Below are 26,737 nucleotides of genomic sequence, written 5' to 3'. Positions count from 1 at the left end.
TTTGAGCATTACTGTATGCTTCTTGTCTATCAGAGACATGGGGGAGTACAGTGTGATTACATAGGTTATTACTAGTCTAGTGACCCAGGGGGCCTTTTGAAGCCTAGCCATGCTTCCCCAGGTAAGAATCAAACTCTGTATCTTGTGTCTGTGAAGTAAATACTTTAACCATTATGCCAACATTGCATAATGGTTAAGAGATGCCAGGAACAACCTACTCACGAGTCCATGAGTCATCATAGACAGATGGCAGGGTACTTCCAGCAGCTTCTGAATGAAGGAAACCCCACATTAGCTGTACAGCCCCAAACATAACCTATAATGAAAGAAGGGGAGGAGGTCACCCTAGAAGAAGTAAGAACAGCACTTAGGAAAATGAAATCAAGGAAAGCAGCAGGCTCAAACGAGGTCCCAGCAGATGTGATAAAGATGCTGGGTGATATATGGTAGAAATACCTTCTGAGGATTCTCATAGGAATATGGAGAGAAAGGCGTATCCTAGATGACAGGACAATAAACATACTAGTGCCAGTGTATAAGAACAAAGGGGACATTCACAACTGTGGGCAGTACAGACGTATCAGACTCCTATCACACTGTATGAAAGCTCTGAAGAGGTGATTGATAAATGAATATGCAGAAGAGTAAAAAGTAGGACAGGAGACGAGCACTTCATAGGTGTATACTAGGCTAATAACCACTAATGCAATTAAAAGCCTAGCCATGCAACCCAAATGTGACCCACAAATTTGATTTATATAATGGAGATTTGCTGACTGCTTCTGTCCATCAGAGACATAGGCTACTGACCTGGGGCATATATGCCACACCGGGGCAAACATCAGGTTCGAATTCAGATCAGGATGCAACATGACTGACCTGATATTTGCAGTGAGACAGATAGTTCAGAAGAAGCTAAAGGTGATGAAAGAGTCCAAATGGACATTCTTAGACTTGGAAAAAGCTTATCATAAAGTCCCAAGAAAGCTGATTTGGACAGTCCTGCAATCCGACAGTGGTTTGAAGTCCCAAAAATATTGGCAGAATTAGTACAGGCTATGGACAGAACACATGGATGGGAGAAAGGAAATTCACCCCAGGGATCACGTCAGTCGCCCTGCTAGACAGGGGTCCAGGGAAGTAAATAGTGTGGGAAGAAATAGCCAGGGAATAGTTATGGCTAGGCTTATATAGGTCCTAGGGCCGATAGCCTAGTACCAACCTATTAACCTATGAACAATGACTCAAGTGCAAACAGTGCTTGGTCTCACAGAGGGGTTTCCAGTTGGAGTGGGTGTGCAACAGGGTCAGCTCTGAGGCCACTAATGTTCATATTGCTGATGGAAAACATTATCAGACAGGTGAACAAAGGTGTATGCAGATGATGTGGCATTACAGGCAGGCACTGAGCAAGAACTTCAACAAAAGACAGGGGAATGGAATGCAAAACTGAAAGCACATGGGATAAAACTCAATACAAATAAAACAGTTGTACTGGCAGCAAATGAGGGAAGTCAGAAGAAGCTGAGAATTAAGATAGAAGGGAAAATAGTAGAACAGGTCAACAGCTTCAAGTATCTGGGAGGGGTGGTTTAGGTTAAGGGAAGTCTGAATGAAGAAGTCAAAGCTAGTATCACAGGGGCTGCATCCAAATGGCACAGAGTGTAAGGGGTAATGTGTGACAGAAGAATGCCAATGAAGCTGAAAAGTAAGGTGTACAAAACAGTTGTGCGACTAGTACTACTGTATGGTACAGACATTTGGGCAGTAAAGGCAGGGGCAGTTGAAGTAACCAGAGGTGATGGAGATGAAGTGCCTGAGATGGGTGGAATTATGCAGACTGTTGGACAGAAGAAGAAATGAGGCTATCGGAACAGAAGCCAAAGTAGCTCCAATTGCAGAGATCAGAGAGAACAGATTACTGTGGTTTGGGCACGTGCAGGAAAGCAGAAGACAATCTTGAGAAGAAGATTTTGGACAGACATGAAGAAGGCAAGAGAAAACGAAGGTATCCAGTAAAGTGATGGATAGACTCTTAGCGAAGACCTGTGACAGGCATGACTGTTGAGGAAGGTAGGAGAGTTGCATTGAATCAAGAGACATGGTGACAGCTCACATGACACCCTGACCCCATATAGAGAATGGGATGATGATGATGATATTATAGAAATGGATCTTTATGTTATGCTAGAATTTTAGTTTAGTTTGACTCCATATAAGTAAATGAATATTCTGCATTTACATACTTCTGGAAGTATTTGCACATGTTTGTTTTACTGAAATTCTTCTGGTAGTTATATTAGAACAGCAAAAAAGGTGAATAATAATTTGCTTTTGCAGATATTGCCAATTTCATTTAACATATTCTTTTTCTGTTTTTGGGTGCCATTTCCAGATATTTTCAAAGAAAGGAAGAAAGTCAGTGTTTGCAAATGAGATGGAGCTTCCTACCTCAGAAGAAAGTCATAACTATTTCCATGGAAGAGAGTTGTTAAAGGAAGTACGAAAACAATATGGGCATCTTACTGATGTAGAACTGAGACAGAGCTACGCAGAGTTGCAAAAAGCAGGTCAGTGCACATTTTCAGTACTGTGTTTTAAAAAAGGTTTGGTATAAAACTACAGGTACTGATGCATCAGAACATGATTGTGTATGCATGTGTGTTTGTGTGTGTGTGTGTGTGTGTGTGTGTGTGTGTGTGTGTGTGTGTGTGTGTGTGTGTGTGTGTGTGTGTGTATAGATAGATAGGGTCTATATTATATAGCCGAAAACTTAAAATCTCGAGCGCTCACATGAGTGAATATGCAGGTACTCAAAATCGCTATTGTGGGGGGCCGTGCTCCGCCCCCCGCTAAATATATATTCCAACTATGAGATCACACTACAGTGAGGAAAGGGCAAATATCCCAATTTCCACTATACTGCGATCCAGAAAAATGAATATCGAATATCTGCATTTTCGCTCATGTGAGCGCTCGAGATTTTAAGTTTTCGGCAATCTAAAGTAGACCCGATAGAGAGACGTATTTAATGGATTGTGTGTATACATATCTAAATATATTATATTATATTATATCATATGTTTGCAATAAGACATGGGGTGTGTGCATAGTTCAGATATTACTGCACACCCAGTGGTATTTTGAGGCATGACCCTAAAGGGCAAGTGTCTTAAAGTCCCTTGACTTGCAGTAACATTTGTACCATGCACACAAGCAAGTGCCTTATTGCACTTATAAAACTGGTATCTGTATTTTTTAATTTTTAATTTACCATGTAATCATTTATTTATTATAATTATGTGTTTGTAGTGCTTTGTAATAGAAAATAATTCCTCCACCCATTTTAACTAATTAGTTGTTGCGCAAGGTGCTGCGGTAGCATTGTCGCCTCACAGCAAGATGTTGTGCCATTCGATTCTCAGCTAGAGCGTCTTCTGTGTGGAGATATGCGTGAATGGATGTACCTTCATTGAAGGTTGTGCGTCAGGGCTGGCAAACTTGGCACGTTAAAAAATCTACTGCCAATCATTAGCGGACCGGAGTTCCGCTGTGGCGACCCCTAACTGGGAAAAGCTGAAAGACACAAGTTGTTGCGCAAGGTTATAACTTTTTAACTGTGGAATTTCTGCATGAAACTTCCAGAATAATCATTTAAGAGACCCTTATATAAACTGCTGTGTGCTATAGCACAGTCCAGTTTATAGACAGTTGCTAACACTACACAATACCTCAAATAATTGTGGTAGGTGGATCAGTCCAGATGAGAAAACTTACTTATCAGGGCATAGAGCTTCACAAGCATGTATAATGTTTTCAAAGTAATACAGGCTCAGAAATCTTGGAAGGAGCAGTGGTGCAGCAATTCGCATTGTCGCCTCACAGCAAGAGGTTCTCCAGTTTGATTCTCATCTGGGGTTCCTTCTCTGTGGAGTCTGCATGTCCTCCCTGCATTCACGTGGGTTTCCTGGGTTCCTATTACGTGATCAAAGATGCATTCTGTCAAATGCATCTTGATCGAACGTAAAAGGACGAAAAGGCAAAATAGCGAAGCGGCTTTTAAGCAAATTCTTTCCCTGGGAAAAATTACAAAGACATGCATCTGGAGCATTTCTCCCCAGTCCTTCACTGAAAATTGTCTTGTTCCAAGTCAGACTTTCTTGATAAACAATAAATAAATAAATAAATAGAGTAATCATTCTGAAGGCAGCTCCAAGAGGTGAAAGACACACACACACACACACACACACACACACACACACACACACACACACACACACACACACATATACAATACAATACAATAATGCTCCTCCATCGTTTTAAATGGTTTCTCTGATGATATGTTTATGGTATGCAAAAATATTTTTAAGGGTAAACATTTTTGAGTTAACTCCCAAGAACTGAAAAACACATATATAGAATTAATAATGGTTTAACCACTTCACTATTTTTCTTAATTTAGGTGATATGGTATGCTAGTTACCTTTTTTCAACTGGGTTTCCATAGTAAATTTTTGTGTGTTTTATTTCTGTTTTAATATGCATTTGTATTCATTCATTGTTTCACTGTTGTCTACTAAATCTCTAGATTTACATCTTAACTTACACAATATTTGGCAGACTCTTTCTATAGTGTGCATGGGCGAATGCATGTGTATATATGTTTGTATGTTTGTGTGCAGTTTGAATCCTAGGCTACAGTGTTTGTTTGTCTGTTTTTTGTTTTTTGTTTGCTGTAGATATTGATGGTTTTGCTTTATGTTATACTTTCTGTCCCTTTTCACATATCTTCATTTTCCATTTGAGGGGTTTACAGTTTTACTTTCTGTAGAAATCTATTATTTTTAACTTTTTGTATCAGTTTCATATTCCCAGGTAATATACTTAAAATTGAGTTCTTTAGTTTTATTGCTCTTAAGTATGTTTAATCATATATTTTGTTCATTTTTTTATTAATTTTTATGTAAACAGAGTGATGTATGTATATCTGGTATTTGTTGCTGTTTTTCATTGATGTAGTTTTTTGGAGTATTTCTGTGTCTAATAGTTTTGATATGTTTCATTGAGAGAAGTTCTCTTGATCACAAATTGTCCAAAGCCAAATTAATCAAAGTGTTGAAATACAGTTAAAAATAAGTAAACTAATGTAAAGTTTATTTTTAAGTGTTTTATACAAGGGGGTAGATCCTGTCTAAAGCTTACAATATTGAAACCTCAGAACAGGGATGTTTTCCAAGGGAAAAAATTGTTGTTCCCAAAAAAATAAATAAACTTTAAAACATTACATAACGTGCTCCCCCACACCTCCCTATTTAAATATACCAACTCCAAGATTGAACAGCAAAGTAACGGAAGCAGCCAAGCAAATTTTTTCCCAGGGAAAGAATTTGCTTAGAAGCCGCTTCACTATTTTCCCTTTTTGTTCTTTTATGTTCGATCAAGACACATTCGACAGACTGCGTCTGCAATCACGTAATAGGAACCCGATAGATATACTAACTCTGATATTGTACAATACTGGTGGACAAAGGCTTCCCTTTACCCCACTGTTCTGAGATCTTACTTGTTTTGGTTGATTAAAATGTTAGTTGAAAAAAAATCATGCTGCCTTTCAGATTCAACTAAGATGAACTTTGACCAAAATGAGAGTATGTGTAGGCACTCACACACACACACACACACACACACACACACACACACACACACACACACACACACACACACACACACACACACACACACACACACACACACAATGATTTATCTGTCTAGCTTCTGTTTATTTATTTATAATTCTTACCCAAAGAGTCTTTGTGAACACAAAGCTTTCCTTCACTGGAGGCCCAGTGAAAAGTACGCCATGACGTTATAATAATAAATCGAAAAATCTTGTTGAGATATGTATTACAACAGACTAAATGCTACAATTTCAGTATTAAACCATGTGTACAACATACACATTTGAGATATTGTAATCTTCAGGTTTTGAGGATTAATGCAGTTTCTGTTAGCGCTAGTATTTTAGGCTGCTGATGATTTGCATCTTTTAGAATTGTTCATGGGCTAAAATAGCATTTGTGTGGGAGGCAGTCATCATGAAAGCAGTGCTACCAGGGAAGAAGAAAGAAAAGTCAAAGAATTACTGGAGCTAGAGCTCAAAGAATAAGAAGTAAGTAAGCAATGAATCCTCTCATTTATACAGTGGACATCTGTTATTGTAGGTGGTTATTTGTGCACACATATCGAATGACTTAGTAATTATTTTTAAAAGTTCTATACTACAGGATTTTGAAACTAACAGCCTGCTGTTCTAATTTGGAAGTAAGCATATTTGTTGAGAAGAGAACTAGCAAGAAGCTAAAGAGTAGGACTTACCATCACATTCCCTGGGGAGGCGGAGAATAAAAAGGAACTACAGATCATCATTCAGTTTGCCTGTTATCCTGGAATATGAGGGACTGAAAACTGGTAACAAGTGATAGCTAGTGCTGAAGAATGTTAAGAGGTGTAAAGATAATCTTATTATTTGTACATCAAGTTAAACTAGCCCAGTGCCATGGTAAACTACTATATGGGTGTTTGCATGTGCTGACCATTCAGACCCTGGCTAGCATCACAGAAATAGTGGAGGTGGCCTTACTAATGGGAAAACAGATGCAGTGGCCACTAACAAAGCTAAAAAAGGAAAAAAATAGGGAAGAGGGGTCCTTCAGAAGGATTCTGGCCTCAATTTTATTGGCATGCATTTATGAACTAAGTGACCTCCCATAATTCTTTGTTGACATTTTCTACATAATCAGACAATGGATATGGACATTGGATAGATGACCTCAGACAGGAGAAGCACCTAAACACCCAGTCAGTAATCTAGTTAGTCAAAACTTAACTAGCTCACTTGTCCAAGGAATACTTTCCATCCCTAGATATTTGACATAACTCCCCAACTATTAACTATTATTATTATAACCCCCCAACTATTAACAGGGAGCAGGTCCTGGAGCATTGACTAAAGCCAAAAACATAGTCTCAGTGGGCCCTGACAGTATCCCAGGATGCCTCCTAAATAGCTGGAAACATGACCTTCAAGATCACTTGGGTCACTTTTCAATCACGGTATCAAAACAGGCTTTGTATAATGAGAATGGATGACTGCATCAGTTAACCCACTTCACAAAGGTGGACCATCACCTGATCCTGGAAACTACAGACCTATTAGACTGACTAGTCTAATATTGCAAAGACATGGAATTAAGTATCATATAAATGATCAAGAAAAACACAGGCAACCTTCAGACACTGGAACCAGCTCAGTTTGGCTTAGTCAAGGGAAGGTCATGCCTACTATATCTGGTGGACTTCTTTTAGAAGGTCACCAAGGTAATGGATAATAGGAAGTGCATACCACCTACCTGGACCTAGCTAAGGTGTTCAGTACACCAGTCTACTCAGGTATAGTTGACAAACTCATTGAACTGGGCATAAACTCCTGTATAACTCACTGGATTGCTAACTGGCTCACAGACAGGACCCAGGAAGTCAGGATTGTTCATAGCACCTCCACTAAGAGACCATTTACTAGTGGGGTACCTCAGGATTCCATGCTGGGATCACTCCTATTTGGCATCTACTTCTTGGATGTAAAGGCTAATGTCAAGGGCCTTTTACTGATCAAGTCCTCAGATGACTGCAAATTGGGAGGTAGTGTAAATTCCCTCCCTGACACAAACATCTTACATGAGAGTCTAACACAAACATATGACTGATGCCAAAGTCACAAACTAAAACTCAATGCTAAGAAATGCAGTTTAGTAACTTAGGTAATGGACAAGCACTTTCGACATAAAGCCTTCTTCAGATACTGAAAAAAAATTCCTGAGTTTCCTTATTTTAACATTTGTTTTTCTATGGTGAAATGCTCATTATCCTTTGAAGTTGTTTACAGTTTATTTTGAGCATTCTTCAGTGGTGTTTTCCTGTTTTATTCATTTTTGTTTATTGCCTTTTGGGAAAACTGCCACCTAGATTAATTACTCCATCAATTAGACACCCCTAAGAGCTGACCAAGTAGTCAGGGATCTGGGAACATATGTAGACAGTAATCTGGCATATGACCAACATGTGGCCGAGGTACTAAGAAAATCATTCAATGATGCCCAATTTATAAGTAAGGGCATGGCATCAAGGTTCAATGAAGTCATAGTGCCACTTTATTCGGCACTTATCAGACCGATCATTGAGTAAAATGCCCCCTTCGGCATGTACTTGACCAAACATATGCAACAATTATAACTCCCACAAAGGTTCCTTACCAGGATCATCCATGGTATAAATACATTGTCCTGTGTAGATTGCCTTAAAGTTCTATGTCTATACTCTGTCTCCTACAGGTTACTGAGATGTGATTTATGCCTGGCATATGAGGCATCCTTAGATCCAGCTCCGGTGGACATTTTGCACATCTGCAAAAGGAACAGCATCAGAACCACTAGATCCAAGGGTTTAAATTTTGCTTGTGGCATAAACAAGACATGTTGGTGAGACATATATGTGTCTCCAAAGAACCCCATGCTTCGAGACAGGCTCCCTATCCATATGCAACAGTCCACCTCTAACCTTATTTAAGCATAACCTTGAAAAAGGGATGGCAAATTGGAAATTTACCCTGAGCCTGGCCCCCATTCCTCTGATAGACAGAGGTACACAGTAATGCTCAAACATACCCCCCACGTAACCTCAAGAAACTTTCAAACTAACATACCCCCTCCTAATAAATGCCCATGATACACGGGGACACATTTGGGTTGGATTGCATGGATAGACTTATAAAGACCCTGGTGGGGTGAACCTATGAACTTTAACTTCCAGTTCTTCATAGGATCATAGGAGGTTACTAGGCTAATGGCCCCAGGGCCCTTACAAGCCTAGCCAAGAGTTTATCCCCAAAAAATGAAACCTCAATCAACACCTGTCACCCCTATCAATGAGGGACAAAGGTGGAACCCTTGGGACCATACCTCTCAACCTCTTAGAATAAAAAATCTTGACAAAACCATGAAAAAAGTGGTATAAACAGGGATAATTTTTAAATATTGCTCTTACAAACTTAGAAAGTTGCTAGAATAACAGGCTTTGCATTAGCATGAATTTTCTGAAGGGTATGAATTATAAAACTCAAATGTCTGTCATTATTTTCTAACTTCAATCTTTAATTCTTTGCAACTAATTTGCCAGAAAGCCACACTTTTATGAAAAATGGACTAAAAATATAAGGCAAAAATCTGGACATTCTGAAAAAAAATTGTAGACGGGGCAGCCTCTGGGAGACAAACCTGTCTCTCCAGCAGGTTTTGTTGATGTTGCATATTAGATTTAGGCTTATTGAGCAGGTAATGTGCAAGGAGTTAGTCTTACGGATATGTAGCATCTCTAGCAGGGCAGGGTCTGATATTGACTTGTAGGTGAAACACAGATCACCTCTGAGCAATCTGTATGATATCGAGTAGAGTGATAGTGATTTGAGCCTGTCCGCATAGGACAGGTGTTGGAGGCCATGGATTCCCTTTGTGAGGTATTTTTGTGGCCTTTCCAGCTGGTGCAGGTATTTGGAGAGATACATACCAAATGGGTCATTATACTCAATTATAGGTCTAATGGACAATCCCTTTACTTATGAGATGAACCAAGTAAAAGTCTTTTCTGACCACGGCCACCACATGATGGTCAAACACGAGATCATCAAGCTGAGTACCCAGGTCTCTTACCACAGGTTGTGTGCTTAGGAGTTTGCCATTGATGTGGTAATCAGTAGGGGCTGTGTTTTTGCCAAATGATATGATAATACATTTTTTTTTTGCATTTAACTTAAGGCCATGTCTTTGGCACCAGTTATTTGTAGCTGTGAGACCCTCTCGCAGTATGTTAACATCATCTGGGAAATCAATGACAGCACCCAACTTACAGTCATCCTCAGACCTGGTCAACCACAGGCCCTTTGTCTTTGCCTGGACCTCTGAGAAGTAGATGCCAAACAGTAGGGTTCACAGGACAGATCCCTGGGGAACACCACTAGTGACAGGTCTGCTTTCGGAGGTGGTAGCACCTATTTTCACCTTGTGGGTCCTATCTGTGAGCCAGTTAGCCACCCATCTGATGAGACAGGGATTAACACCAAGTTGTGGTAGCTTTTTGATGATGCTCGAGTGAGGAATTGTGTCAAAGGCCTTGGCTAGTTCAGGGTAAGCTGTATGTACTGACTTTCCCTCATCCAGTGCCTTGGTGGCAGTCTCAAAGAAGTCAACCAGGTTCAATAGGCAAGATCTGTCCCTGACATATCCGAATTGGGTGAGGTCAAGTGCTTGGAGATTGCCTATGTCCATGTTTATGAGATCCATAATAATACGCTCCATGGCTTTACAGATCAGACTTCAAGCTAATGGGGCAATAGTTTCCCTTTGTGCAAGGGGATGACAACGATGGTTCTCCACTCTACTGGAATGAAGCCTGTAATTAGGCTGTGGTTGAACAGGGTGCTCAATGGTGAAGCTAGTTCTTGCTGGAGATGGTGCAGAATACAGCCTGGGATATTATCAGGTCCCATGAAAACTGTGTTCTTTGTGTTAGATAGGACCTTTAACACTTGATCTATGGAGATGTGATGTATGGGACAAGTATTGGAGATGCTGACTGGGCCTTTGGGGGGTGATAAGGTGGTGAAGTTTGCGCTAAACCTATCAGCTAGCAGGTTGGCTAAGTCAGCAGGATCAGTGTAAGTGATACCATTACGTATTAATTCGGAACAAACTTGGGCTTTGCCATGGAGGTTCCTAATGTAACTGAAGAAGGACTTGTGGTTTCTCTTTGTTTCAGAGGCTAGTTTTGACTCATAATTGGCTTTGGAGGTTTCTAGTAGTGATCTAATTTTCTTATTGAGGCTGAGGAGGGAGTTTTTCCAATTTGGAATTTGTTCCTTTTTACCCTTGGACAATAGTTTCTTCCTTTTATTGTAAAGCCTGTTGATAGAAGATGTCCACCAGACAGGGTTGTGTTTCCTTGATGAGCAGGTTTTAGCTTTGTTGGGTGTACAAGTGCTTGTATACTGCACTGGTGTACTGTTTAGCATAAATTACTGCATCCTCTGAGGGGGTGGTGTTGTGAAGCTGCTGATACCTTCCCTTTGGAGGTTGTAGTCAGCTTTTGAGAAGTTTTTTAGCCTGGTTTCGGCTGGGGAGGGGATTGGGTGGGATAGAAACTTCAAATGAGACAGACCAATGATCTGATCTCAGCAGGGAAGAAAATAGTATGGGAGTGCATTAAAATAAAAAAAATAATGTTAACTACTAGTTAATGTCACCTATTTTATTATCACCTGTGACAGTTCTCAAAATTAATATACCAACTCTTAGAAAAAATCCTCAGTATATGCCTGTGCTGAAGATTAAGTCCGAAAGCTAATTTAGAGACAGATTGCTTTAACAATGGGCCATATTCAGTTTTCAAATTTCATTTCATTTCAAAGATTCGTGTACATGAGCCCACTAGGGTCATGCTCCTAAGATTCTTTTTGAGTGAGCAAAGTAAAACTGAGGGTCATTTGCAAGGCAGCTATTGCCAGCAGATGGGCTAGCAAAGTTACTCAGAAGGATAGAGTGGGGAACAATAGGTAGAAAAGGCTTTTCAGGAGTGACTGTGTAAGAGATGTTAAAGTGAGTGCATAGGGGTGAACTAACTGTATAAAATATCACAAACAGAGCTAAAGTACCATTTAAGTCACATAGAGGGCAAAGGCAGGTGCATTTAAGTATAGGCGGAGAAAACTGTGTGGCTATTGTCCTGAAAGGTAAAGAAATACTGCAGTAAAAGTATAGAATGACATTGAGAAGCTCTGAGATGTGAAAACTAAGACTATCAGATTGCTAAATCCAGAAATGTGCAGACTGAAAGATTGATAATTCAAACTTAATAAGTCCAAAATTGCCATGCGTTGAAATATCCCCTTTTCTCTGAAGTATGGCAGTTTTGGAGTTGGTAAGTTTGGGTATGAATGGGGCTCCCCTGCAAAAGAGAAGTTTAAAGGAGAAGATTGATGTTGGTATTTGTTCTTTTCCTGTAGTTTTGGACATTTTTTCCTGCATTTTGGGGCTTGGCAGTCTAAGTCTTTACATTTCATTGTGGATCCCTGAAATAATCTAGAATTTATTGATGAACTTTAGAGAAGGATATATAAATCATCATACCCTGACGAATCAGTAAACATAGGTGTTTTCCAGACGAAACTCACTTTTCATTTCTGTTGAACATGGAGAATGCAGCCCTACAACACACAATAATGGCAGATAACATAGTGAAGGCTACTGCTTTTACTCCCAATATAAAACCCTGGAAGAAGATAAAACTAGTCATAATAATATGTCAACTGTATCATGAGCACATTAATGGCCTACTACTGGCACTTTTCAAAGAAGTAACAGGAAAGAGATCTGTCCCTGATTCATCTAAAACTTGAATATTATAATCATGCTCCCAAACCCAGAGAAGAAGCTGCACACACCATCAAATTCCAGGCTTCAGTCTAATTTCCCCAGGAGGCAATGATGCATGCTAAAACCTTTGTGAAGCTTTACACTGAATCATTGTACTATGAGTTATGTTTTCTTTTTTCTTTTCCCACATCATGACATGTAACTCAAAAATACAAAAAAAAAAAAGAGAGAGAGAAAATAAAAAAAGTATTTCTGTAAACCCCATGTAGAGGGCTTGTCTGCCTCCAGTCTCTTACTCATAAGCAATGCCATGGCCATACAACATTAGAAAAAAGTCAAATATCCCACTGTAGTATTACCAAGTCCAACACAAGTGGACTGCATCTGGAAGAACTACAATTAAAAAAAAACAAAATAATACTTGGACACACTATATTATCCAAAATATAGGATAACCTCTTGCAAGTATCTTTAATAAAGATATGTAAAGCCATTTTGAAACTTTATTCAGGCATAGTTCCTAAATGGGAGGTGATACGTGGAGCAGGTCAATATCCTCTGCATGCTGCTACTTGTAGGCTAATATAAGTGGTCTGCTTTCTATACCAAAAGGCTTTTAGTTCATTACAATGAAGCTATGTATGGAAACATCTGTAACTGTATAAATTGCCATGGACTATGAGAGAAGCAGTATAAAACATATGTAAATCACCAGAGTAAGGATATAGGCAGAAAGCCTTGTTCTATAAACAGGCATCAGAAGTTGCCCTTTGTTTCTATCAGTGTTTATCTTACTAACATGATTACTAGACAGCAAACTTCAGACAAGGGATATAGTGCAGGGGTGGCATTGTGAAGATGCAGAAGGAAGTATATTAATTTTGTAGAAGACTGGTCCTGCCCAGATTCCCAGCTAAGTGCCTCTACATTAAAAAATAACCTACAGCAACCTGACACAATGTCCAGGATATTGGCAAAAATGAAATACCAATAGTGCAAGCAAACAATCACAGGAAGTAAATTAAAAAGACTAGGAGAACACCCTTCTCATGGGCAAAGGTGTTACCAAAATACTAGTGGATAGTGATAGTAAGTGAGTATAAATACATGTTACACTTCAACCTAGACCACTGTGCAGGATGTCTTCATGAATGCATGCAACAGTGGAAGTCTGAAACTCTTATTAATGGGGAAAATAAATGCTATAAAACACACAGTTTATTCACAAAATAATATACTTTCTTCACCATAACATCTTTATGTACAAACACTAATGTAGCAATAAGGTGTACAAATTAATAAAGGTTTTCTTATGGGAGAAATGAATTGAGGTATCAATCAAGGGATACAGCAGGTAGCAAAAAAGCAGGGAAGGCGGGGTACTTCTGGTATAAGAGGGGACATTCACCATCCAGTGATATAGTGATCCATATGAACAGCACACTCACCTACATTTTAGTGAAAGTCAAAACAGAACTACTAAGTTAATTATCTGTCTTCAGTGTGACATAGTATCATTGGAACCTACCATTACATCTAAGGAGTTGCCCCTGAAGTTCCATAACTAATGTGGCCTTCAAGATGATGTATAATGTCATGGGTTGCCCCAGCTCATGAGGCTATGAAACTGCAGTGTGGAGACCCTGAGGAATTCAGGTTAACAGATACCCAGTAAGATGGAGATTGTGGAAGTATAAAGGGACTTGTACCTTGGGGACTTAGAGAAACAGAACCACCAGGTAGCACCTTCAAATCATTCCTACATAAGAACCTTACAGAGGAGACACTTCTGGAAACATTTACAAATGCGGAATGCTCATGAATCAAGGAAAGGCATTTCCAAGACGTTATTGTCCTTCAGATCAGTATTAAGTAGACCAGTCCAAAGATATCAGCATCAGCTGGCACAAGTGTACATGTCACATATTTATAAAACCATTGTGAATCAGCAGGAGTCAGGCACTGCAGGAAGTAATATCGGAACCACAGGCTCAATAAGATCCAAAAGAATCCCAGGCAATATGATTCCCAAATGTTAGTCTCCTGCTCTCACAGTTTAAAAGGGTTCTAGGGTAGCACTCATTGCAGCTTTACTTCTTTCACGGTGCTTACTAGACTAAAGCCAAGAAGCCTGGTGTGGGTTTTCAGAAGGATGCAACCCACCCAGCCTACCCTCAGGATGCTTTTGACCTTCTACACAAGTGCTGCTGTTGTCATGCAGTCTCTTTACTAACTTTACTAAATCTGTAACACTGCAAATGACATGGAAATGACATAATTCTCCAAGGGTCTATGGCAGCTGTGGGGCCAAGACACCATGACACATCTACACGCACAGAATATCAGTGGTTATTCTAGTTAGATACAGCAATGATGAGACTATTCATGTCCTTCTACTGCAAAAACACTAAAGCAGGTGTCTACACACAAGTTTAAAGCATGTTTTAGAACCTTGAAGGAAATATTTCAGTCCTAACACTAAAAGATCAGCAAAAATTATGCTTGGCACACAGAGCCCAAATCTGTGAGATCTCTTGCTGAGACCAAGTTCTGATCATCGCCTGAATTTACTTAATCTAAATGGCTAAGAATGCCACTCCTAATCATAGCAATTAATATTCTTTTCAAAAACAGTGGTATGTTTTGTAGCATATGTGACAATTGGGGGGAGACAGACGAAGGCTGCCAGCCTAGTCAAATAGAATTTGTTATATAATTCTATCAACTGTATAAGTAAATGTAAAATACATGCTTGTGTTTTTAAATGTAAGAAAACACTGTGAAGTGTGGAACTGCAAAATATGTGACAACATTGCACTCTACTGGCCCAGTGAAGCATGTTGTATCCTTTCATGTTAGAATTTGGCCCGAGGGCGGCTAGATGAAGATTTCATGCCCATTGTTTTAAGGCTAAAGTTTATGACTAGAATTTAGATATGGAAGGTGCTTTTATTGCTTTAGTTTCTGTTAGCATATACATATGAAATGTCTTGTATCATTGTAAGTTTTTGAGGAGGTGTTAGATTGCTAAATAATGCAGTTTGTGGCCTGAGAACTCAGACAAAATGTAAGATGATGCAATATGAATACTGAGAAAACCTAAGTGTCAAAAATGATGTAATTTTGGGAGGGCCTTAGAGACATGATGCTAATAATGTTTAAATTCTGTTGCTCACAAGAGACCTGGAAGCATTTTGATCTGGACATCTAACTTATCAGCACTCTGCTTATGCTCACATGTAAGTTTTTAGCACTGTGATATCTTGTAGGAATAGTTAAAGCTAGTAAAGATTAATTAGGTATTTTTCTTTGAAACCATACATGTCCTACTGTATTATTTTAAGTTTCTGTGTGATCTGTGAACTCCTAGATATCTATGTGGTGTAGTAGATTTGTCTTGTGTTTTAATTATTTATTATTAAATATTTTTAAAACCTTCTACCTGTGGCTGGTTTGTGTAGAGATGAAGTATGCTTTAGAGTACATTATATATTTATAGAGTTTACTGTCTAAGCCCTTCCAATAAGCCTTAGACTGTATAGTCACATTACTATTGGAGATTAATATTGCACAGTAATAATTGGACACCCTTTTAAGGGCCTTTTAGTAGCTGATATTATTAACTGGGTGGTGGCAGTAATTACTATCATATAGTCTGGGTAAAGGGGCACAGTTGAAGAATCTGTGTCAGCCTTTCCCAGGAGTGTCTGTGAAGTTGTATAAATACTTATCTTAAAGTGTATGTGTGTGTGTGTTGTGTCAGCTACTTGGGCAGGGACACAAAGCACTGGTGGGACAGAGAGGGTACTGGAGGTTTTAGCTTGCTCAGTTAGGCTGAGACCAGGACCCTATAACTGTGCCAGTGGGGAGTCTTATTGGGGACCTGGTGAGCAAGGGAGCAGCTAGCCCCAGACTGACTGTGATCTCTGTGTGCACTTAAAGGAAATTGTACTTTACTGTGTGTATTAGTTATCCTTTCCTCCTCTAGGAGATGACCTCCCTGGTGTTAGTGGTGAGGATTGAGGCTCCTTGATTGCTGGGCCAGGGCACGGTCATCACAGCATATTTAAGTTAATGTTTAACGTAAGGTCTGTATGAATGCATTATTTTTTTAATCATGGGTTAATATCCTTCTGGATAATGTTTAAAGCATTGATTTTGTTTCAAAGTATATAACTGTCCCTGTTAATGAATATGAATTATTGTAATAAAACTGAATACGAAAAGTTCCATATATGCCTACATAAATACAAAGCTGACTGGGGTGATTTAATTATGTATTTTTTTACCAATTCAGATCCCGTTACAGGTCCCAAACAGAAGTTGATTGATGAAATTCTTGCAAGGAGGAAGATTCAGCAGTTTGACCAGAAACAGCATAACATCACAGTAAAAAAGTAATTTTAGCATGCTTTATATGAAAATAAAATGTTAGCAGTAATACTTGAACTGCATAAAAGACACAACAAATACCTATTTTCTGTCATGATTCAAAACCCACTGTTTCCCACAGTGACACAAAAATAATCAATTAAATCAGAACTATTTTAACCTAAAAGATTTCTTTCCAGTACATTCTCAACACCTATCATCAACAGCATCTTTCTAAGCCATGTACACCTCCTGACTGCTTGCCATGCCGAGCAATGATTTATGTATAAACCTACCATCTTCCCAAGCCTTTCCCTGTCTGTCCCTCTACTTAACAACATCATTCCTTCCTCTGTACATAGTCAGGAGTGGTAGCCAGTAGCTAAGTGACTGCAAACCTATGCCATCCCTGGGGAAGGGTAGACACAGTGGGTATCCAATAATTTCTTTCGTCCAGCTGGTCCTCCATTTATCTGTGTTTATCACTTAACCCATCACTGGTATTCTAGTCAGGGCAAAATCCTCTGCACCAATGCTCACTATAAAGTAAGGGACAGTCAGTTAATAGTCACCATTAATTTAATGATTTTTTTTTCAATGACATGATTATACTCTGAAGGAATACTTTAGAATATTTTCACATTTAAGTTAATTATTTATTTGAGGAAAATTGGTTAAACAAAAGTAGAGAAATTACTCCAAATGTTATTTAATATTTTTGTAGAACTGTGGAATAAAAGAAAAGCTGCGTAAGTGCACAAGAGTTGTGGTACAGCAAATGGAGGGTGCTGCAAAAAGTATAGTCAGTACAGTAGCATCAAATTGGCATTATTTATACACCATTAAGATGTGCAGCAGGTTAGGGTGATAAAAGATAACAAGGGAAACGTACTCACAAGTGAGGAGAGTGTGTTGAGCAGATGGAAAGAGTACTTTGAGGGGCTGATGAGAAGGAGAGAAGGTTGGATGATGTGGGGATAGTGAATCATGAAGTGTAGTGGATTAGCAAGAAGGAAGTAAGGATGTCTATGAAGAGAATGAAGAATGGAAAGGCTGTTCGTCCAGATGACATACCTGTGGAAGCATGGAGGTGTTTAGGAGAGCTGGCAGTGGAGTTTTTAACCAAATTGTTAAATGAAATCTTGGAAAGTGAGAGGATGCCTGAGGAGTGGAGAAAAAGTGTATTGGTACCGATTTTTAAGAATAAGGGTGATGTGCAGAGCTGTAGTAACTACAGAGGGATACAATTGATCAGCCACAGCATGAAGTTATGGGAAAGAGTAGTGGAAGCTAGGTTAAAAAGGGAGGTGATGATTAGTGAGCAGCAGTATGGTTTCATGCCAGAAAGAGCACTACAGATGCGGCGTTTGCTCTGAGGGTGCTGATGGAGAAGTATAGAGAAGGTCAGAAGGAGTTGCATTCTGTCTTTGTAAACTTAGAGAACACATATGATAGGGTGCCTAGAGAGAAGTTGTGGTATTGTATGAGAAAGTTGGGAGTGGTAGAGAAGTATTTAAGAGTGGTACAGGATATGTATGAGGGCAGTGTGACAGTGGTGAGGTCTGTGTTCAAGGTGGAGGTGGGATTACATCAAGGATCAGCTCTGAACCCATCTTTATTTGCAATACTGATGGACAGAGTGACAAACAAGATCAGACAAGAATCCTCATGGACTATGATGCTTGCGGATGACATTATGATTTGTAGTGAGAGTAGGGAACAGGTTGTGGAGATTCTGGAGAGGTGGAGATACACTCTAGAGAGGAGCAGAATGAAGGTCAACAGGACTAAAAAAGGAATATATGTGTGTGAATGAGAGGGAGGATAGAGGAATGGGGAGGATGCAGGGAGTAGAGTTGGCAAAGGCGGATGAGTGTAAATACTTGGGATCAACAGTTCAGCGTAATGGTGAATGTGGAAGAGAGGTGAAGAAGAGAGTGCAAGCAGGGTGAAGTGGGTGGAGAAGAGTATCAGGAGTGATTTGTGACAGACGGGTATCAGCAAGAGTGAAAGGGAAGGTCTACAAGCTGGTAGTGAGACCAGCTGTGTTATATGGGTTGGAGATGGTGGCACTGATGAAAAGACAGGAGTCAGAGCTGGAGGTGGCAGAGTTAAAGATGTTAAGATTTGCACTGAGTGTGACAAGGATGGACAGGATTAGAAATGGGTATATTAGGGGGTCAGCTGAGGTTGGACAGTTTGGAGACAAAGCCAGAGAGGTGAGATTGCATTGGTTTGGACATGTGCTGAGGAAGGATGCTGAGAAGGATTGTCAAAAGGATGCTAAGGATAGAGCTGCTAGGTAAGTTCAAAAGAGGAAGGCCTAAGATAATGTTTATGAATGTGATGAGAGAGGAAATACAGGTGGTTGCTGTGACAGAGCAAGATGAAGAGGATAGGAAGAAATGGAAACAGATGATCCGCTGTGGCGACCCCTAACGGGAGCAGCTGAAAGAAGAAGAAGAAGTCTTTGTAGTAGTTTTTAGTACTATCCAGATGATGCAGTCTGACCAGCTGCAGCTATTCTATCAAGCTCCTTTAGCACTCTGAGAGAGTCTCTAGGTGACAAAAGAACCCAGTTACTAGTTCAGCAGGTCCAATGTGTGGCTTGGTGGAGGAGATGCTACACAGATAGCAAGCCTTTATGTATTACAGCCAACACCTCTCAGTTTAGCAGTACAGTGCAATCCAATATGACCAACTAATTTCATGAATATCTTACTTACTGCAGTCATATATTTTACTAACTCCACTGGCATTTATTTACTGTATTCATATTTTATTTAGTCCATTGATATTTCACTTACTCCATTTATATTTTAAGCGTTTATCTGATACAATTGTAACTCCTTTTAATCCAGACCAGAGGTGAATTGAGTTAGGGATGAATTCAAGAACACCTACACTGAGTGTGTGCATGTGTGTGTGTGTGTGTGTGTGTGTGACACACAAGTACTCTAACTGGGATTCATTAAGCATCTATGTATGTCATACCTGCATTCAAAACAAGGGTAAGTGGCAGAATATGCTTATAAAGGCATATGTAAGTGAATTGCATGCTAATTAAGCAATTCAACCTGGCAGAGAGAGTCAGGAACATATAAGATGTGTGTATACATGCCACCATGCCTCTCAACTGTACAGATTTTTGCAGAATGTCCAGATTTTTGCTACATATTTATGATCTGTTTCTCATAAAATTGTGCTTTTCTTGAAAATCACTGGCAAATCATTAAGGACTGAAGTCAGAAAATAATGGCACACATTTGAATTTCAGACTTCATATCCTTCAGAAAATTCATGATAATGCATAACCTGTTATTCTAGCAACTTTCTAAATTTGTAAGAGCAGTATTTAAAATGTGTCTCTAGTTATAGGCCTTTGCTCCCCCATTATTTATGCTTTTGTCCAGATTTCTTGCTGTAACAGGTTGAGAGGTATGCATACCATGCTCACTTTTGTTCTCAATTCCAGTACTCAGGAATACAGGCATGAATACATCTTAGAAAAAAAAACTGCTTAGGGTTGCTGTTGCTATCATTAACCTGCACAGGCTTTAATATAAGGTGCTGCTGCTGCCTGACTTTGTCCTAGAAGGAGAAAGGTCTTTAGACCCTGTTTGGCTTATCATGGATTTTGTGATGCAGAAACTGTAGAGCGAAGCAGAGTGAACAGGAATACCTTAGAGGAAATATGCAACCTCTGCCATCCTCACCTGAGGCCATGGGAAAATCATGGAGAACCCATCCCAGTGGAAACCAAGGTATGTTTAGTATTATGCATGCTATCAGCAGCTACTTTTCAGAGACCCACAGGAGATATATTAGAGATATCATAGGCCTCAGCCTCCAGAATATTGCATCACTTTCTAAATGCAATGTACAACATGTAAGGGATCATATTTGACTTCTATGTACTCCAGAGGAGAGTGCTATAACCATGCAAAATTTCTGGGCCATAGCTCACTTCCCATTGAAATAAAAGCCTCACCTGGAGAACAGGGAAGGAGATATATCATCAGGAAAGGAACTATTTATTTATTTGACATTTGGTAGCCTGGAAAGCCTGACTGGGTGGGAGGCCCGGGGAGAAAAGCTCCATGTGTTACTATACAATGCAACAGTAGAATACAATAACATGCAATAGGACAGCAAGTAGTAGACTAGACTAGTATACAATAAACAATGCAATAGTGCAATAGTACAATAAACAGTTTAAGGATGATGCATAGAAAAAGAAACAGGACTGAAATAGTATTAACCCTTAATGAGAATCCAGTGGTATATAGGCATTTGTGTATAATGCAGTATCAGTGAAATTATTTTGCCCTTATTTTACATTTATTTGGATTGATTGTTATCAAATTTCATTCATATTTTCATATAAACACACACACACACACACACACACACACACATATATATATATATATATATATATATATATATATATATACATATTTACAAGAAGAGACAATAGAAGTTGTTCAGATATGTGCAGTAATCAGTAGATTACAGGTATTTTTGTAATAAGTTGATAGAGAAGGAGCTGATAAGATAGGATGAATGTTGAGCTTATGGCAGGGTTGTTTGCAATTATTATTTTATTTATTTATTTTACATTTGTTGACCGGGCTAGTCTAACTGGACATACATCCGTTTTCAGTAGAGGCCCGGGGAGAAAAGCTCCAATAGTAGCAGTAAACAAAAAAATATTAACAAAACAACGATATGAATGAAAAAGTACAAAGTCCAAAGGTAGCCTTGTTTAAAAACAAATGACTAAAACAGACAGTTATATAGATATGCATCATATCCAGTTAGTCTAACAAAAACAGATATGCAAAACACAAAGATAGAATTGAATGAGACAAAGAATTTATAGTATAACCTATTTCTAAGATGTAAAATGTCAAAAATATTGAAAGTCATTATTTAGAGGCATAGTCAGGGGAGGGGAGGAAAGTTAGGAGTAGCGGAGAAGCAATTTCAGTCGGGGTTAGCACAAGGACAAAGCCACTGAGTTTTAAGATGTTCTTTGATATGTTTTTTGAAAAGAGAGGTAGAGTTTTGGTTTGATATTTCATGAGGGAGTTGATTCCAGGTTTTTCCTGCAGTATTTGAAAATAGTGAGTCCCCAGCTTTATTGTAAGATTTAGTCAAGGATACTAGGAGTTTATTAGCAGAGCGTAGAGTAGCTAGGTTTTTATAGGGTGAAATCAATTTAGTAAGGCTAGGGGTATTATCAGGGTAGAAAAGGGTCTTATGAATAATAAGTAACTGTTGATAGAGTAGGTGGTTATTCAGTTCAAACCAACCTAGTTGTTTGAGGTTAAGACAGTGGTGAATTCTGAGCGGAGTAGCAGTACTGAATCTAGCTATACTATTGTAACAGGTAGAGAGTTTGGTAATGTTATTTTTAGATAATTTAGTATATATAGCAGAGGCATAGAAAAGGGTGGAGATAAGGTGGGTCTGGGCAATGTTTTTTCTAGCTAATGGGGTAAGGAAGGGTTTAATTCTATAGAGAGTACCAATTTTGTTGTTAACAGCTTTAATGGTGGTGTTAATATGGTCATCAAAATTAAGATGGTTGTCAATAGTTACACCTAATAGGCAGTGGTCATATCTGGGTTAATATTGGTAGCATTATTAGAGGATATAGTGAAGAATGGTGTGGGAGATTTGTGAGTAGGAGTAAAGAGAAGTAGTTTTGTTTTTTTGGGATTAAGAAGGAGGCATTGTTGCATAAACCATTTTCTACATTTTGGAAAACCGTTTGGGTGAGGGACTGGAGGAGGGAACATTTTTCGCAGTGCAGATTAAAGTTGAGTCATCAGCATATTGAATGCAGGTGGCTTGTGGTATGTTCAAGTGTAGGTCATTGATAAATAATGAAAAAAGAAGGGGACCTAAGATTGAGCCTTGTGGAACACCAATATTTACTGGGAGTAAAGAAGATAGGTTATTGTCCCAAAGCACTGCTTGTTGCCTGTTTTGGAGATAACTCCTAAACCATTGAAGTGCTTGTGAGTCAAGAGAATAGAGATGTAGTTTGTCAAGAAGTATATTATGGTTAACCATATCAAAGGCTTTTGACAGGTCTATGAACAGAGCGGAGGAGAAGAGGTTATTATTCCGATTATTATTTATAGAGTCAGTGAAGGAAAGAAGGGCAGTTGTAGTGCTGTGGAAAGGTCTGAAGCCATGTTGACAGTTGGCTAGAAGTTTATTTTGTAGAAGGTAGTTGAGAATTTGTTTGTGTATGCATCTTTCCATTATCTTTGATAATGGAGAGAGTAAACAATAGGGCGAAAGTTTGAAAGCTCAGTAGAAGAGCCCCTTTATGTAGAGGAATTATGTGAGATATTTTCCATAAGGTAGGGATTTTTCCTTCAGAGATAGTCCTGTTAATAAGTATGGATATGGGGTAGGCTATAGCTTTTGCAGCAATTTGTAGGTATTCAGATGGGAGTTGGTCAGCAGATGGGGTACAAGGTTTAAGTTTTTTGAGAAGCTTAAAAATATGAGATGTAGCGACAGGTTGAATATGAAAGGTATTAGATGAGGTTTTAGAGGTAGTTGGTAAGGAAGCAGTAGGTGTGGGTAATGAATTAGCTAGGGTTTGAATGGCTTCTGTAAAATAATTGTTAAAGGCATCTGGGATCTGGGTGGAATTGTTGAGGTTGAAGCCTGAAGGGGTAGGAGTAGTTGAATGTCCTGGTTTAAGAAGTTTAATTAAGAAGTTTATTAATTAGCTTGTATTTTTTTTTTTTTTTTTTTTTTTACAGGGACTGTTGCTTGACTTAAGAAGTTGTTGTTTTAGCTTGATTTTAAATTTTCTGTTGCTGTGTGTGTTCAACTATCAACTGCCAGGTAGTGTGTAATGCCCAAGGGACCATCTAAAATATTTGTGCAGGTAACCCTGGCAGTTTTCCTGGTTCATACATATGGCACACCTGTAACCTGTATGCTAGGTTTGCAAGGGGTGACTTTCAACAAGGACATCTAGTAGGAGATGCTGGTTATGCAGTGGAACTTTGGCTAATGACACCCATGAGAAAACCACAGAATCCCACTAAACAAGGATACAATGATACCCATGCTCAAACTAGGAATATTATCAAGCATGTATTTAGTTGCTCAAATCCAAGTTCTCATGTTTAGACATTTCTAGTAGTGGTCTGCAGTGTGACCAATTTACCTCAGTAAAAATACAGTGTTTGCTATGTTTATCAGGAAACAGCTGCAATGAGGACAACAAAACCAAGGACCGCAGCTCCTAGCACCACAAGCCAAACTATTCCAGACATCAACTTTATACCATGACCCAGTACAGCCCTTCTGCAGCAGCCTCTGCTTTTACCGCTCAAGGAGGAGATACAGAAAATCTAAGACTTCTCCTCACACCACCTCTATACTTGAAAACCTGCATTGCCCTCACCTTTTATGGCCACACTTATTTCACTTTCAAAGATCTCAGGAAAAATGGTAGAGAAATGGTGCCCAAAACAGTTCCTGCATATCTCATCCTTCACAGAAAGAAGTGAACCAACAGGCATCTTATTTGTATGATGGATAACAACATAATGTAATATAGGTATTGTATTATTACAGTTCCAATGGCACTTTAAGATATAAAACATAGAAGTCCACCAGAACTCCATTTGCTGCTGAGAATAATTACTCAACAGTGACTTATCTTGAGATGGTTAATTATTAGATGACATTTCTTAACAACATAAACATAACTGGCTTCCTATGAGTGAGCGAAACTTGCTACAGGTGCTTAAGAACGTACAAGCATTGTGCAGTAATTATAGCAATGCTTTATCAGGTCTGCTCACTGAGACAATTGAATGATTCAGAAACAATAATGACATGAACCGTAATCAGAATAATCATCTAGCCCAGGTGACGAAAGCCTCATTGTGTAATGGAAGAAAAGCAATTTGGATGGGGCTTGAATCCTGTGAGCTGAATTTCCAAACAGCTCTTTCATTGTGAAGCACATGTCCTATATATATATATATATATATATATATATATATATATATATATATATAAATAAAATAAAAAGAAGCCAGAAACAAATCCAACAGTTTATTTTAAGCGCTTTTGTTTCGTCTGAGAAACTTCATCAGAAAATGACAAACAATGCATATTACCCAGCTTAAATACTCCCCCTAATTAACAATTTAAAGTGCTACATGCATTTTAAATAAATGTTTTATAAAAAAAACACAGAAACTGTGAATTTTCCACCTCCATACAATAATAAATAACACATTAATATCCATCCTATTATTTATAAATACAAAACAATATATATGTATGTATATGAACAATATAATTAATAAATTAGTATAAAATTAAGTAAATTTGTCTTTCTAAAAAACATATATAACTATATGGCATTGACAAAAAGACAGGAGTCAGAGCTGGATGTGGCAGAGTTAAAGATGTTAAGATTTGCACTCGGTGTGACTAGGATGGATAGGATTAGGAATCAGTATATTAGAGGGTCAGCTCATGTTGGACAGTTTGGAGACAAAGCAAGAGAGATGAGATTGCGTTGGTTTGGACAAGTGCAGAGGAGAGATGATGGGTATATTGGGAAAAAGATGCTAAGGATGGAGCTGCCAGGTAAGAGGAAAAGAGGAAGGCCTAAGATAAGGTTTATGGACATGGTGAGAGAGGATATGCAGGCGGTTGGTGTGACAGAGCAAGATGCAGAGGATAGGAAGAAATGGAAAGAGATGATCCGCTGTGGCGACCCCTAACGGGAAAAGCCAAAAGATGATGATGATGATATATGTGTGTAAATATATTCAACAAACACAGAAAGCAATACCAACAAATGTCCCAGACCCAACTATATAACAGTACAACAATATACAGAGAGAACCAAACAGACCAGTGGGAAATACATTTTTATAAAAAGAACTCAGACCTCAACCTAAGTACCGAACTAATAGATAGGGTACTATTAAGTCCCTTAACTTTAACTTTAAATCTATTATTGAGAAGTGTCCGAACAACCACCATGTAAGAGGGAATATGTCTAAATGTGGCTATTGTGGACAATGTAAATTTATGCTGGAAGGAAATACAGTCTTTATTCCCAATTATGGTAAAATTAATTTGTATGGGAAATTTAATTGTAGTACAAAGGCAGTGGTATACTTGGCTTTGTGCACCAAATGCCCAAGATTCTATATTGGCAAGACCATCAATGCTATTAGGACAAGGGTGTGCCAACATAATTGTAACATCTTACATAATGAAATAAAAAGTGCTTTAGCAGTTCATGTTATGGAAAATCAAGGACACACATTTAAGTTTACCATATTACAACAGGTTTGTACAGGTGAGAGAGGTGGTCCAGTAAATGATTTTCTAGAATTAAAAGAACTAAAGTGGCAGTTAAGAACCAATGCCAGTGTTAACCCCGGACTTAATAGTACCTTATCTATTAGTTCGGTACTTAGGTTGAGGTCTGAGTTCTTTTTATAAAAGTGTATTTCCCACTGGTCTTTTTGGTTCTGTCTGTGTATTGTTGTACTGTTATATAGTTGGGTCTGGGACATTTTTTGGTATTGCTTTCTGTGTTTGTTGAATATATTTACACACACACACTACATATATATATATATATATATATATATATATATATATATATATATATATATATATAGAGAGAGAGAGAGAGTTATATATATGTTTTTAGAAACACAAATTTACTTAATGTTATACTCATTTATTAATTATATTGTTCATATACATACATATATATTGTTTTGTATTTAGAAATAATAGGATGGATATTAATGTGTTATTTATTATTGTATTATTGTATGGAGGTGGAAAATTCACAGTTTCTA

At 38.5% G+C, this 26,737-nt stretch overlaps 1 protein-coding gene across 1 annotated transcript in view; it reads left to right on the top strand.

Annotated features, from left to right (window-relative positions):
* Positions 1–2,398: 2,398 nt before the first annotated feature.
* Positions 2,399–26,737, top strand: part of LOC122793427 — a 236,431-nt gene continuing 212,092 nt past the window's right edge. Inside the window, exons 1-2 of the mRNA XM_044061420.1 lie at positions 2,399–2,570; positions 16,780–16,879. Coding sequence (XP_043917355.1) covers positions 2,438–2,570; positions 16,780–16,879 — 233 coding nt within the window. The 5' untranslated portion in view covers positions 2,399–2,437. The remainder of the gene's footprint in view (positions 2,571–16,779; positions 16,880–26,737) is intronic.

This window comes from Protopterus annectens, chromosome 2.part0 (genome assembly GCF_019279795.1).
Source record: "Protopterus annectens isolate FY-2018-M chromosome 2.part0, PAN1.0, whole genome shotgun sequence".
Taxonomy (NCBI): Eukaryota; Metazoa; Chordata; order Ceratodontiformes; family Protopteridae; genus Protopterus; species Protopterus annectens.
This window is presented reverse-complemented; position numbering and strand designations above follow the sequence as displayed.